This window comes from Ovis aries, chromosome 1 (assembly GCF_016772045.2).
Source record: "Ovis aries strain OAR_USU_Benz2616 breed Rambouillet chromosome 1, ARS-UI_Ramb_v3.0, whole genome shotgun sequence".
NCBI lineage: Eukaryota > Metazoa > Chordata > Mammalia > Artiodactyla > Bovidae > Ovis > Ovis aries.
Genome location: NC_056054.1, coordinates 91114899 through 91130046, shown reverse-complemented (window position 1 = coordinate 91130046; position 15148 = coordinate 91114899). Strand labels below are relative to the sequence as shown.

General features: G+C 37.9%; 2 protein-coding genes and 1 pseudogene across 2 annotated transcripts in view; 2 read left to right on the top strand and 1 right to left on the bottom strand.

Moving 5' to 3' along the window:
• Positions 1 to 6310, top strand: part of PTPN22 (protein tyrosine phosphatase non-receptor type 22) — a 58060-nt gene extending 51750 nt beyond the window's left edge. Inside the window, exons 20-21 of the mRNA XM_012178891.4 lie at positions 2553 to 2630; positions 4861 to 6310. Coding sequence (XP_012034281.3) covers positions 2553 to 2630; positions 4861 to 4925 — 143 coding nt within the window. The 3' untranslated portion in view covers positions 4926 to 6310. The remainder of the gene's footprint in view (positions 1 to 2552; positions 2631 to 4860) is intronic.
• The window catches only part of LOC132659461 (large ribosomal subunit protein uL1-like), a 74093-nt pseudogene extending 67155 nt beyond the window's left edge, over positions 1 to 6938 (bottom strand).
• A 110-nt stretch (positions 6939 to 7048) lies between these two features.
• The window catches only part of RSBN1 (round spermatid basic protein 1), a 43282-nt gene continuing 35182 nt past the window's right edge, over positions 7049 to 15148 (top strand). The window contains exon 1 of the mRNA XM_012178899.5: positions 7049 to 7817. Coding sequence (XP_012034289.3) covers positions 7112 to 7817 — 706 coding nt within the window. The 5' untranslated portion in view covers positions 7049 to 7111. The remainder of the gene's footprint in view (positions 7818 to 15148) is intronic.

The following is a 15148-nucleotide window of genomic DNA, read 5'->3' as shown; positions in this document are numbered from 1 at the left end:
CTCTGAAGTGAACTAATTTCCTACCTATAATAAAGCATGATTGGAAAATATACTCTTTCCTCTAAAGTCAGCCAAAAGAGAATTTAAACATTTCAAGAGGAAATTATAGTCTGAAATTGTTAGTTGCTTAGTCGTGTCCAACTCTTTTCAATCTCATGGACTGTAGCCAGGCTCCTCTGTCCATGGGATTCTCTAGGCAAGAGTGGGTTCCCTTCTCCAGTAGAGCTTCCTGCCCCAGGGATCAAATCTGGATCTCCTGCATTGCAGGCAAATTCAGGAAAGCATGATTGGAAAATAGAGTCTTTCTTCTGAAGTCAGTCAAAAGAGAATTCAAACATTTCAAGAGCAAATTATAGTAGAAAACATAAGAAATAAAATGGCAAAAAGCAAAAACATACGTAAATTGAATAGTTAGCCAAAGATTGATTTGATTAGCTTAGCTTACGAAACATTGTTTTCTACAATGTGGGAGACCTGGGTTCAATCCCTGGGTCAGGAATATCCCCTGGAGAAGGAAATGGCACCCCACTCCAGTACTCTTGCCTGGAAAATCCCATGGACAGAGAAGCCTGGTAGGCTACAATCCATGGGGTCGCAGAGAGTTGGACATGACTGAGTGACCTCACTTTCATGAAACATCATTTTCTTTCTTTTAAAAAAAGCAGAAAATAAACCCTTATAGGTCATGTCAATGACCCAAAAGGAAGTCACAGAAGAGTTTTAGACAGATATGTTACAAAATCTGTTTTTTGAAAAGATCTTATGGCTGCTGGTGACAAGAGTTAAAGATGTCAGCTATGACATCCAATGCTACTTTTGGTGGGAAACCTTAGTTGCTGAGAAATCCTTTACTTACAAGTGACAGAAACCCCAACTTGAGTTAGTTTAAGCAGAAAAGAGGAATTTATTGACTTATGACCAAGAGTTCAAATGATATAGTTAGGGCCTAATCTCTTATTCCATATCTCCCAACTTTGTTTCTGTCTGTTAGAATACTCAGGCAGGCTTTTACCATGTGATTTCAGCCTTATAATGAAAAAATGAGTTCCCTTCCTGGTTGCTCAAGCCACAGCTTGATGGATGACTAGTGTTGTTAGGCCTGCTTGTCTTGGCTAAACCTAAACCAGTTATCGCCAGTATACTTAATGCTTGGATTAAGAGGATAGTGTCATGCCTAATATTTAACAATTGTTACCCATGGACGCTGACCAATAGAGAATGAGGTCAGATCCAAACAAGTGGTGACCATGGCAAAGTACCAACTGACAGCCCTGGTCATAAAGCAGCTCTTTGATCTATGGGTAGATCAGCGCCACAAGAGATATGGGAGGTGAACACTGGAAAGCGGTGATTTCTTAACGTAAAATTCAATTATCAGAAGAAGGAATTAATGCTGGGCAGGAAGCATAAAAGTATCCATGACTAGCTATAAGCAAAATATAGTTCACTATATATATGCAAAATTTTTGTCTCCAGTTATAAAACGCCAGTTTTCCCTTTTGGGACGATTGTTTTCTTTCTGAAGGATATATACAACTCAGCTCATGTGCAATACAGGGATGATAGCTATCTCCTGAACTTTCCCACCTTCACCCACTTGTTATCCATGCCTCTATCATCAGTGGCTAGCCTAATTCTTAGCACTAGTAGGTGTTCAATAAATATTTTACTTGAATCTGACTGAAATTCATGATATAACTCTAGTGATTCATACTGATGTAGCTCCAGGAAGTGTGAGGGCTTTCTAGAATTTTTTGTGTGTACAAACATATATGCAGTCCTCACACTATATTCTGATAATGATGAGAACAAATAAAGGTGTATATTTAGCGATTTCTCCCCAATTATGTACTGTTTCCTAGAAAGTTCATACAAGCCTGAAATTATCTTTTTTTGGTGATAAGACAGTACTTGTACAAAATATGAACCATGTTTTCATTGGATTGTTTTCAGAATTGTGTAGATATTGATATATGAATATGTTAAGGTGATAGGAAGAGAAATGTATTTTTAAGCCTGCCTATATGGAGCTAAAATAGCAAAACAAAGCAACCTAACAGTGCTTTTTGTAAGATTCTGGACCTAACTATAAACATCCATAATAGGAAAAATGTCGGTTGGAAAGTGAATAAAGATATTCCAGAGTAGAGGATGGTGGAAGAAAAACTACAGACTTGCCATGGATGAGCTAATGTGGAGAACAAATTATTTAAAAATGTACTTAAGAGTGATCAGAATGCAAAGTAAGATGCAGTTGAAAACCAAAATGTAAACCCCGTAAAAAGTAGATTCACAATAAAATAGATCATATTCTTGAATCTTTTGGTGATTCTCTTTAGGGTTGGGTTTACCATATGATGTTTGCAAAGAAAACTTAAAAAAAAATGCACACAAAAGTGAGAAAATTATAATATGAACTCATTTGTAAGCATTTATATTTTGTCACATGTGATGTTTATCTAGAAGTATTAATTAATTTGTTGGAAACGTTTAATCTCGTGGTCTGAGTCTATATTCATCCTTTCCCTTACAATTTTTTCTTTTGATTCTAGGTATCTGTAATTCTTCCCCACCAAACAAGCCTGCACAGACTGTTCAGTCAAATAACTCCAGCTCCTTTTTGAATTTTGGTATGTGTGCTACTTTCCAGTAGAGTTCATTTGCAGTATAAGAGATACAACATTAACATGATTTAAGGTTACATGTATAAGTCCTTATGTTTATATTCTTTCTCATGCCATTTATCTTTTTATTTTCAGCTCCTCTTACATGTTACATAGGCCTGAATTGCCTAACATATGTGGAAAATAAAACTAGGTATCAAATGATCATGTTGGCATGTAATAAATGAATGTGAAAGCCACATGCAGAAATTCTGAGATACTATTAATACTCTAATTCATATCTAAGCAAAGTTATAAGAAATATTCAAGTGTGATGAAAAGAACAGATGATGCTACTATCTAATCTTATTAAAACTCATTCGACAGTGGAAGGTGAAGCACAATTCTGAGAGTTTAAAGGAACTGTTTGCCCAGTTGCTCTTTAATACAAACTATAAATTTAAAATAATTTTATATTAAGCATCTACTATTTATGTAACATGAATTCATACTATTTAAGGTAGTATTATATATACTATATAGTTTTTTTGTAAGATATATAGTAAATGGTATAGGATATTACTACTAAAAATTATTAACCAAAAAACAGACCCCCTGAAAAGGTCTGGGGGACCTATAGTAGTCCCAAGGACCACCCCCTGAGGAACTGTTGCTCCATGGTATTGTCCTTATCTGAATGATCAAAACTGTTGCAGCCGCATTCTTACTATAGGTGGCGAGAAGAGAGAAAAATGTTGAAGAGGTGTGGCCTCCTCTTCAGGACTTATGGCACTATCCTAGAAGAGGCAACATTATGCTATGCATGTGCTACATCCAAACTATAAAAGACACCCGGAAAATGCAATAAACACTGGGCAGATAAGTTTCCCATATACTATTCTATTCCTCAAGAAGAAACAAAGAAAAATTTGGGTGGACAGGTAGCAATTTCTACCACAATTGGGGTTATGGTCCCTATTTCACCAAGGCAAAGTGTTTAGCTAGAATCTCTGGATCTGTTTCTTGTGTTTTAAAATTTTTACTTGGATTACATTAACTCTAAGGTTTAATATGCTATATTTAGAAAAAAGTTATTATTCTTATTAAATCATTTAGTTAAAAAGTTCATATAGGATATTCTATAACCTATGAAAAAAGCACCAAACTTTGCCTGAAACATAAATGTTCCTTGCTTTCTTCTTTTCTCTCAATCAGACACACCACTTGAATAGCTCATGGCCTGTCTAATTTTACAACAAGGGCTTAATGAAGAGCTGACTCATTGGAAAAGACCCTGATGCTAGGAAAGATTGAGGATGGGAGGAGAAGGGGGTGATAGAGCATGAGATGGTTGGATGGTATCACCAATTCAAAGGACATCAGTTTGAGCAAGCTCTGGGAGATAGTGAAGGAGGGGGAAGCCTGGCTTGCTGCAGTCAACCAGGTGGCAAAGAGTCAGATATGAATTAGCTACTGAAAGCAACAATGGGCTGAGTTGCTCTGTGGCATGTGGGATCTTCCCAGATCAGGGATCGAACCCATGTCTCCTGCATTGGCAGGCAGATTCCTTACCACTGAGCCACCAGGGAAGCCCTCCATCAATTGTCTTATTGTCATATACCAGCAACTATTTATACAGCATTTACATTATATAAGGTATTATAAGTAATCTAGAGATGATGCCATTCCTTTCTCCAGGGGATCTTCCCGACCCAGGGATCAAACATGGGTCTCCTGCATTGCAGGCAGTGCTGTATTATATATTTGAAAGCTGTTAAAAATCTTAAATCAAAGAGAAAAATCTTAAAAACTCATTAAACAAACAAGATGGTGATGATGTGAGGGGATGGAGGTGTCAAACTTAATGAGCTAATCATTTCACAACATTTATGTGTATCAAATCATATACCTTAAATGTACATATGTCACAAGTAAACACACATATGTCAAGATTATCTCAATACTGGAGAAAAAATATTGATCACTAAAGGCTATTATAACCATCTAATTATTACCATTATTAAATTTTTAAGTGTTCCACAAATGTAAGGTGCTATTAGAATTCTACTGTCATCATTTAAGCACTAATGTAATTACTAGAATGCTTTTATAATCCATTACTAAATTGATCAAAGATGCTAACCTTTTAGGGAAAAAAAATTCCTTATATTTCCACATATATCAATACATTCAAAAGAAAAAGTGTTCATTTCTATATAAGAGATCTTTTTTCATTCAGTTTTATTTTTGTTCCCAGGTTTTGCAAATCGTTTTTCAAAACCCAAAGGACCAAGGAAACCACCATCAACTTGGAAAATTTAAAACAGCTTTGGAATATTGCCTGCAAGTGAATCTGCAAATAAAACTAATAGAATACTGCTAGCTAAAATAAGTGTATATTCGTAATATCAACCATGAAGATATGGTAATAATGTTAACAGCTTTAAAAGAAGACCCATATGCAAATAAATGTCAGAAGTTCTACATTTCATCTCATTTACATTGGGTTGGAAAGCACAAACAGGAGTTTGTCATTTAAACTTATGTACAGAGAATGCTGTATGAGAAAGTTTTAGAATGGACTTATTTTTCCTTTTTAGAAGTTATCTTTATTCTACTTTACCTTTCTACCTAAATATAAACTTAAAAGATTTGTAAAAATTTGAGAAGTTACTATAAAAAGTGTTTTAAAAAATCTTACCTTGTGGTTGCAGTACAAAATTACTGCTTGTGAAAACGATTAATTCTTGGGAGTTACTTCTGCCTAAATGCAGTACACATCTTTTTCCAAGTGTTGTGGGAAACAAAGTAGTGAGAAAAGAAGTTACACCTAAAGAGAATAAAATATATACTTAATGACAGTAATCAGTCTTTTGTTTGGATATACCAAATAATAAGATGTTCAATTCCTGAAAAGCTTTAGCCAAAGCTGTTCAATTACCAAATCTAGAAAAACAGCAGAAAAATCAACAAAATAGCAGGGTGGGAAGTGGGAGGGAGGTTCAAGAGGGAAGTGACCCTGCTTACCTATGGCTGATTCATGTTGATGTAAGGAAGAAACAAACACAATACTGTAAAGCAATTATCCTTCAATCAAAAATAAAGACAAAACAGAACAAAAAGCAGCTGTATAAACATGCTTTGTTTATACAGTAGCATGTTTTCATTTCAAAGGTCCTGTAAAACATGTGCAACTTATATCCAACTAACCAGAGGTACTACTAGTTAAAATTTTCTCTATATTAATATGGATTTGCCTTAAGAAAGTTGATCTTTCAAATCTAATTGTATATAACAAACAAGTTAGTGGGTGATTGTTACAAAGGATTCCCCCTTGACTAATAATGATTTCACTTAAAAAGTTTATAGCTTTACGAAAATGAAATACATAGTCATTTGTTCTTCAATATTGTTCATTAGGAATCCCAATGAAGACACACATTAGATGAAATATTACCTTTTTATTGTATAGTGTACTGTATACAAGAGGTGCTCAATAAACTTTCTGGCTTTTAAACTAACTTTATAGTGTTCACTGAGCTGAATACTTCATACTAGTGGTATCAAACCACAGTGATTTTATCTTGAGTAGTTTATTGTAATCAATTACTTCCAAATATCTTTATCAAGGCGGTAAAATTGTAACGTGACGATCAAATTGTAAATAAATTTCCGATCAAATTGTAAATAAACTTCCGGGCAGAAAACTTGGTGAGTAGTGATGATTTCTGGAGCGCGCTATGGTAGACACACTTCTCAAATTTATGCAGCCGTATATTTACGATTTGAAAAAATCTTAAGAAATTTCAAAACATACTTTTCCATCTAGGATTTTTTCGCAACTGCAGGAACGGATTTAAATAATAGATAGACTCTACCTTTCCAGGCACTAGAGGGGCTGTGACTCGATGGAGAGGTGGGCGGCGCTCAGCAGGCTCCCAGGCAATTCTTGCACCTGCCTCGTCGCGCCTGTGCTTGTAACCATAGCAATTACTGCCCAGGAAGAGGTTCAGAAATGTCTGATTTGCAGCTCCATTCTATCTTAAAGCAAAATCGCCCTCATTTGCTATGTTACTACGTTCCCTTTTCCTCTGCATCTCATCGCTTGTCCAGGGTTGTAGAAGGCCGGAGATTCTTTTACCTCACAAAGGTTATGAGAGGAATAGCAAACTGAAAAGTAACTATGGAGACCACCCACTCCGTGTAAAATGACGAAGGGGCACACGGAGACGATAATGGGAACGCGCCTACAGACTTCGAAAGCTATTAACATTGTTTCGGCCGTTAAGGCGGTTGGCGGCAACTCTCCGCCCAGCGGCGGTTGCGTCGCAGCCCGAAGCGTGACTCGGCGCACGCTCTCTTTCGGCTCCTCGGCTCGACGAGCCAGCTACGCGGCGGGGGCGCGGGGAACTACCGCTCCCGTGAGGCTCTGCGCGGCCTTGGGTACTTTACAACAGAGCTCGGTCGGAGGGGCCTGCGGAGAAGCGCCGGGAAGTGCCGCTTCCGGCATGTTCAGCTCTGGACGAAGAATGGCCGAGAAGTGGAGGGTGGGGGAGAGACTCCAATGCCCAGCGGGCCGTGCGCGGGCGGCGCTTGCGCGATACGCGGACGGGGGGGCGGTCGGGCCATTTAAATGTGTGTTTGTGGGTGAAATGGCTGCGCAGGTCGGAGCGGTGCGCGTAGTACGGGCGGTGGCGGCGCAGGAGGAGGCGGACAAAGACGGGAAGGAGAAACCCCACGCTGGGGTCTCGCCGCGGGGAGTTAAGCGGCAGCGCCGAGCGAGCAGCGGGGGGTCTCAGGAGAAGAGAGGGCGGCCGAGCCAGGACCCCCCTCTCGCTCCCCCTCACCGGCGGCGTCGCAGCCGCCAACATCCCGGGCCGCTGCCGCCAACGAATGCAGCCCCAACCGTCCCAGGCCCTGTTGAGCCTCTGCTCCTGCCGCCTCCGCCGCCACCTTCGCTGGCACCCGCCGGACCCGCTGTCGCTGCCCCGCTCCCGGCCCCGGGCACCTCGGCCCTCTTCACCTTCTCGCCCCTGACGGTGAGCGCAGCCGGGCCCAAGCATAAGGGCCACAAGGAGCGGCACAAGCACCATCACCACCGCGGCTCTGATGGTGACCCCGGCCCCTGCGCTCCCGGAGAGCTCAAGCACAAGGACAAGCAGGAAAACGGCGAGAGGACAGGAGGGGTGCCTCTCCTCAAGGCCCCCAAGAGAGGTGAGAGCAGCCGAACTGCCCCGAGCTCGGGCTCTATCTGGGTCTCTCTCTGTTTCGATATCCCGCCCCTTTAATCCTGAAAGACGCCTGCCCTCCGCTTACCTCCTGCTGCTCTACTCCCCTAAGCCCACTGGGGTGGACCCTGGATTTCCGTCCGTCGACACGGTCTGACCTACTTGAAGCTTCTTGCTTCGAGGCCGAGCTGTCAGTTACTAACCCCCTTACCATTCCCCCCTCCCGGAGCCTTTACGTTTGTTTTCAAAATCGTCAGGGTTTCCGCGCCGCGCGATCCTTGGCATGGGATAGTATGTGGGGTATTAAAAACTGTCTGAAGTAAAGGCTTGTCGCTAAAACACCCCCCCCCCCGTTTTCCTTGATGGAAAGCTCCACAAAATTAACGAGTATGGTTTGGGGCTATTAAGGAGTTTGAATTTTTACCGAGATTAATTAGCTCGACTCACAGGTTGCCTTAGCTTCTGAAAGATGAGATATCAAACACAGTTTATCTTGTGTGTGTTTTCTTTTTAATGTGGAGGTAAAAATCATTTTTAATTTTCAGGAAAGGGTTTTCTCTCCTCTTTGATCCTTGAAAATAGTACCAGCCGAGCCTCTGAAAAGTGGAAATGTTCAGTAGGCGATAGTAGAGACAAGAATTCCAGTTGCATTTTAATTAACCTGGCACAACAAATTGAGAATTTATTTCCAGTAGACTTACTAAAGTCAAGAATATAATCCAGAAGATGTAGGACTCTACTAAGTGAGTGTGGGTTCTAGAGAAATTAGATTCACAAAAATTGCTGTTTTCCTATTCGAAAGTACCTGTAGCATTTATTTTCATTCTCTTTGGTAGAGGGAGGCGGGGGCGCGGATAAGAATTTTGACTATGCCATGTATTTGTACTTTGTAGGTGATTTTATGTAATTTCTTAGCATTATCTTCTGAAGAGTTTAAAATACTTCTGTGTTCTTAGTACTGGGGCAGTTGAGTTATGTGTTAATGAACTAGTCTTTCAGTCTCAGGTTGGGTGAGTTTTGGCTTTCTTACACATATTTAAATGGTCTTAACCTAGGGCTACTTAGTTTTGTGATGGTGCAGTTTGTTGCAGATTACTGCTCAGTAAGTTTTTATTGAACTGAATTAAATTTTTCTTCCTTTGTTGGTATCTGAGTCTTATTCTGAGGAATAGAACTTGTGCCAGATGGACAGGAGTGCCAGTTTCCACCACCAGTATACAATAATCTTGCTCTGTTTTATTTTTACCTTTATTTTTCACTTTTTCATTTCATATGTGTATGTATTTTTGTGGGTTTTAATTGTATAGAGCCAGAGGGAATCTCAGAGATCATCCAAATCAAATTTGTATTGTAGAAGAATGAAAACCCAGGCCTAAAGTAGCGAAGAGACTTGTCTAATCTAGTCACGGTTAATTAGTAACAAGTAAAAAATCATTGGCATAATAGAGAGTAGAACCTAGATCTCCTGAATCCTAGTTCAAGCTTCATTGTCCAGCTGCATGTGTTGCTTTCTCATACTGCTATTCATTTTTTCCAGTTCTTTGCTTACCTTTTCCCTGTTCTTTGGCATCAGAATGGCAGTAACCAGTTCCATTTAGAATTTCTGACATCGCCTCCTTTTATGGGGGGAAGCAGCAAATGCATGTATAATAATTCACAGTGTGTGTCTCTGAAAATTGTAGAGGCCGTGTCTTAGAAAACAAACAAAAACAAACCTTTAACCCAGTGCTGCCTCCCAGAACTTTTTTCCAGTGATAAAAATGTTTTGCATAAATGTGTTGCCCAGTGTGGTAACGATTAGTATGTGGCCCTTCAAACAAATCTTGAAGCCTTGGTTCGTGTGACTGAGGAACTGAATTTTTAATTTTATTTAATTCTAATTATTTTTTAATCAAGTAGTTCCTTTCAGCTAGTGGCTACCACACTGTACAGTGCAGCTCCAAGCATATGTGGTTTTCCAGTGTGTGAAGAAGGAAAAGTGTGTTATAGTGAGGTCATTTAAACATTTTAACTTTTTAAAAAATTGAGATATAACTGATCTATATAACATTATATTATTCTTAAGTATACAAAGTAATGGTTCAGTATTTGTGTACATTGCAAAATGATCACCACAATAACTGTAGTTTAAACAATTTGACTTTTGAATGAGACTTGGGTTATGTGTTCTGGAGGGAAAGGTTCCCTGTTCAGATACAGTGGGGGAAAAAACAATACAGTAGCCTTCTAGATACAAGACACACACTGGCATTTTAAAAGTTCTGAGAATCTTACAGAAAATAAACTGGTTTAACCTTTGTTTAATCCAGGCTTTTGCACAACACTTTGATGGATACCTTTTGTTTTCCCACTGAATATCTTTATACTTGGTATAGTGATATGCTGGAGGCATGCCTCTGGAATCCATCTGAGTGTAAATCATGGCTCTACCACTTACTGTGTGACTATGGACAAATTACCTTAAGCTACCTCAGTTTCAGTTTTCTTATCTGTAAAATAAGGTTGAAGTATTTCTTTTGTAAGATTGTTTGTAGCTTAAGTGAGACTCTATGTGGAAAGCACTTAAAATAATGTCTGGCTGTTACTAGGTACTGTTAAAGCTGCTTTTTGTTATTTTGTCATGCTTGGTCCTTGACACAACTCTAAGGTTAATAAGGAGAGTTGCTTGACCCTTGTTATTTATAAAACTATATCTTCCCTTATCCTCAGATTTTCGGGAACTCTTTTAACTTATTTTGAGATAATTAATATATTCACAGGAAATGGCAAAAATAAAATAGGGAGGTCCTTACCCTACACTAATTTCCTCCAGAGGTTACATCTTACATAACTATTATATAATATCAACACCAGAAAAATTAACATTGTTACAATGATGTGCCTATAATTTTGTGCTGTTTTAACAGTTGTAGATTAGTTTAACCACCACTGCAGTCAAGGTACAGGACTATTCCATGACCGCAAAAATCCCCCTTGTGCTCTTTGTAATATTAGAACTTACTGTGTCTCCTCACCTTCCCCAATCCCTGGAAACCACTAATTTGTTCTCCATGTCTATAATTTTGTCATTCTGAGAATGTTACATAAATGGAATATATAGTGTGCAATTTTTTGAGGTTTTTTTTCCACCCAGCATGTCCTTGAGATCTATTCAAGTTGTATGTATCAGTAGCTCACTTATTTTCATTGCTGAGTAGTGTTCTATGGTATGGATATGCCACAGCTTACCTAGTGACTTGTTGAAGGACATTTTGGTTATTTCCAATTTGGCCATTTTGAACAAGGCTTCTGTGAACTTCATGTTCAGGTTTTTGTGTAAACGTGAGTTTTCATTTCTCTGTGAATGTAGTTGCTGGCAAATGCATGTTTAGGTTTTATTTTTCGAAGATATGGCCAAACTATTTCTTGAAATATCTGTACCATTTTACATTCCCACAGCAGTGTATGAGAGGTCTATTTTCTCTGCATCCTTGCCAGTATATGGTATTGTTACTATTTTTATTTTACTGTTTTAGTATGTGTAATGATACCGCATCATGGACTGAAATTGCATCTCTCCAATGGCTAGTGATATTTAACATCTTTCCATGCCATCATTTGCTGTCCATATAGTCTCATCAGTAAAATGTCTCTTTATGTCTTCTTCCCATTTTCTAATTTATCATTATTTTTTTGGCTTTTTTATTATTGAGTTTTGAGAATTCTTCATGTATTACAGATTTGTATATTCTCAGAATAATGGTTTGCAAATATTTTCTCCCACTCTGTTATTTGTCTTTGCGTCCTCTTAACAGTGTCTTTCAGAGAGCAAATATTTTTAATTTTATTTCAATAAATGTATTGATTTTCTTTTATGGATTATGCTTTTGGTGTCACATCTAAGGTCCCAAGACCTCGGTCCCAAAGATTTTCTTCTACTGGTTTTCCATAAGTTTTTTTTAATTTCAACTTTTACATTTGAATCCCTGATCCATTTAAGTTAATTTTGTATAATACGTGTGGTTTAGGTCAAGGTTCGTTTTTTTTGGCCTATGATATCTAATTGCTCCAGCACCTTTTGCTGAAAAGACTGTGCTTCCTTCATTGAATTACTTCTGTACCTTTGTCAAAAATCAATTCCACTGCTTATTTTTGTATAACCTGTGAGCTGAGAATGTTTTTATATATTAATTGGCTGCGAAAAATATATGACATGTGAAAATCATATGAAATTGAAGTTCAGTGTCCAGAAATAAAATCTTATTGGAACATCACTCTTCTCATTCAGATGTATTGTATACATTCAGAGTTGTTGCACTGTAGCAGTATAGGCAGTAGTTGGGACAGACAATATGACCTGCAAACTTACTCTGGCTCTTTGTAGAAGTTTGCTGATCTCTGAAGAAGGCCATTCAGCTAAGAGACACGTTTCTACATACCAGCTGAACAGTACTCAATCCAAATTCGTGTATGAGTTAATTATGAATTTTGACTCAGACATTTGGAGTTGCTCAAGCTCCCCAGGTGGCCCTAGTGTAAAGAATCTCTGTAATGCAGGAGGCATAAGGTTCAATCCTTAGGTTGGGAAGATCCCTTGAAGAAGGAAATGGCAACCCACTCCAGTATTCTTGCCTGGAGCATCCCCATGGACAGAGGAGCCTGGGTGGGCTACAGTCCACGGGGTCGCAAAGAGTCAGACACAACTGAAAGACTAAGCACAGCCCAGCACAGCACATACAGAGAACTGATATAAATAGATAATCTCATTTATCAGAGCAATACCTTCAGGGACTGATATATTTCTTTACTTACCTAGAGAAAGATGAAGAAGCCTTTAAGGACATATTTACATAACCTTAATAATGTTATTTTTGTGATTATGCAGAATTATCATGTAGTGGGCACTCAGTAAAATATTTTTTGACTGTGTGATGCTCCATTTATTGGAGGTTCTTCCAGGCCATCTCAGGTCTGTTGATTGTAGTTAGATATTTTCAATTTTATCATCTAGGGAGAATAGATCTAGGGAGAACAGGGAGAGAGAAGGCAGAAAGAAGAATTTTGGGGTCAGACAGGTAAGAGTTTAAATTTATTTTGTCACCTGTTCCCTTTGTGACTTAAGTAACACGGTCTTCCCACGTGGCACAGGAAACGCAGGAGAGGTGGGTTTGATCCTTGGGTGGGGAAGATCCCTGAAGAAGAAAACGGCAACCCACCTCAGTATTCTGGCCTGGAAAATTCCTTGCACAGAGGAGCCCGGCAGCTACAGTCCATGGGGTCACAGAGTCAAACACGACTGAGCATACACACGCAGAAGTAACATATCTTGTTTCAAGCTCTGTTTTCTTCTCTGTAAAAAGAATTTATGTATCTCCTTCACTGGATTAGAGATTAAAATGAGATAAACACACATGATCCCTAGCAGACACTTAATGAATAATAGTTTTCTTCCCTATTTCAGATATATCTCCCCTTTTTATGTGATTCTCTGTGGCTCACCCCTAGCTCTAGTTTTGATATCCCAGAATTATTACCAGTTATTTCAAGGAATGTAATAAAATATTATTATGAAAGTGATAAAGGTGTTGAGAGGACTTACTGTGTGTCAGATACTGTAATGAGGGCTTTATATTCATTGTCTCATTTAATTCTTACATAACTCTGAAATAGATACTAGTATTAATAATGTTTTATGTGGTAAAATTAAAGTTTAAGGAAATTATGAGCTTTCCCAGAGGTGTTATGTATCGAGTATTTGTCATGTTTTGGAACTGTTCTAAATACTTTATATGCTTTGTTTCATGTACTCTGCACACTGATTTTATGAGGAGATACTGTACTTCCTCCTCCTATATTACCAGTGAGAAACAGGGTATTAATAAAAAGAAATTAACTTGCAAAGGTAATACTGCTACGACGTGTTGGGACAGGGATTCAGATCTAGCCAATCACTTTTAAACACCATAATTAGAGGGGTTGTGTGTGGGTACAACAAGGCAGTGTTATTAAGTGTACAGTGATTACTAACATGGTGGCCTTCCACATTTGCAGTTTTTTGTTTTTCCTTTTGAATCAGATTTTTATATGGAGCTGGAAGAACTTTTAATAAGACCAAAGAGAATTTATTTGAGAAAGTTAGCCTTTAGTCTTTATTATGATTAGTAAAATATTAAAAAAATTATAATTGTTTTGCTTTTGCTTATCCACCATGATTTTTAGAAATTGAGGATATTGCCTATTTTTCAGTTATAAGCTATAATTCAAGCATAAGAATGGTGTTGATGAATTTAAATTTTGTAATGTGAAAAGTTATTTTTTTTGCATTAATGAAGGCTTTCAATAGTGATGTTAAATAAATGGTACTATTTAATAGTTGATAATATATTAGTCGTATTAGCATACATAAGGATTTTATGGATAGTGTCGTGTATTAATCTATAGTTATAATGCTCTTTTTTAAAAGACAGCCAGCAATTTATCTCTCAAATGTATATCTTCCTCTGTAGCATTACATATTTCTCTTTAATCTGATGACAATAAATAATAACTTTTCCGCTGTAGGGAAATACACTTGAATACGTTCTCTGGAAAACTAAAAACTCTCTGCTAGAGATGGAAGAATTGTGAAGACTTTAGACATTGCCCTTTTTAAAAAACTGATATGTAATCGACATATAACATTGTGTAAGTTTAAGGTATACAGCATTGATTTAATACATTTATTGCAAAGACATTGACTTTTAAATAACATTTTTAATGCAAGGCAAGATAAATTTGGTATCATTCTCTAAAAGCAACAGTGACTAACTTCCTGCAATAACCTTTAACAATTTTGTGTATGTATGCTATTCTTAATTAGTTGCTGTCACAATAATACAAAAATAAATGTTATTCATGAAAATCCATAGTATGATACAGGTAGTCTCAAATTTTTCTATAAATGCAGGCTTACTTTATCTGACTGAGCCTTAGGGAAGAATCAAAATTTGAAAAATAGGATTAGTGAGGAGATGGACATTTATTTCATATTTTAAACTTCTATGTTTGAAATGTGAGATTGCAATCAATTTAAAGCCCTTTTCATTTCCTTGTGCAGTGGTTTTTTTTGAGATGGACTGTGTTGGGCTAATTGAATGGTTCTCATATAAATGAGTTTTGGAATAAAACCCACAGAGACTTGACCATCATAGAAATACCGTTGGTAAGCTGATAGTATAGAAAATGTGTTACAATCAAGGCAGCTTCTTCTTGGTGTTAATTTCAGTGGCAGATCTAGGTCACAATTCATCTTCTGCATACCAAATGCCTCCTCTGAAGCTTAAAATAACAAGACCTATT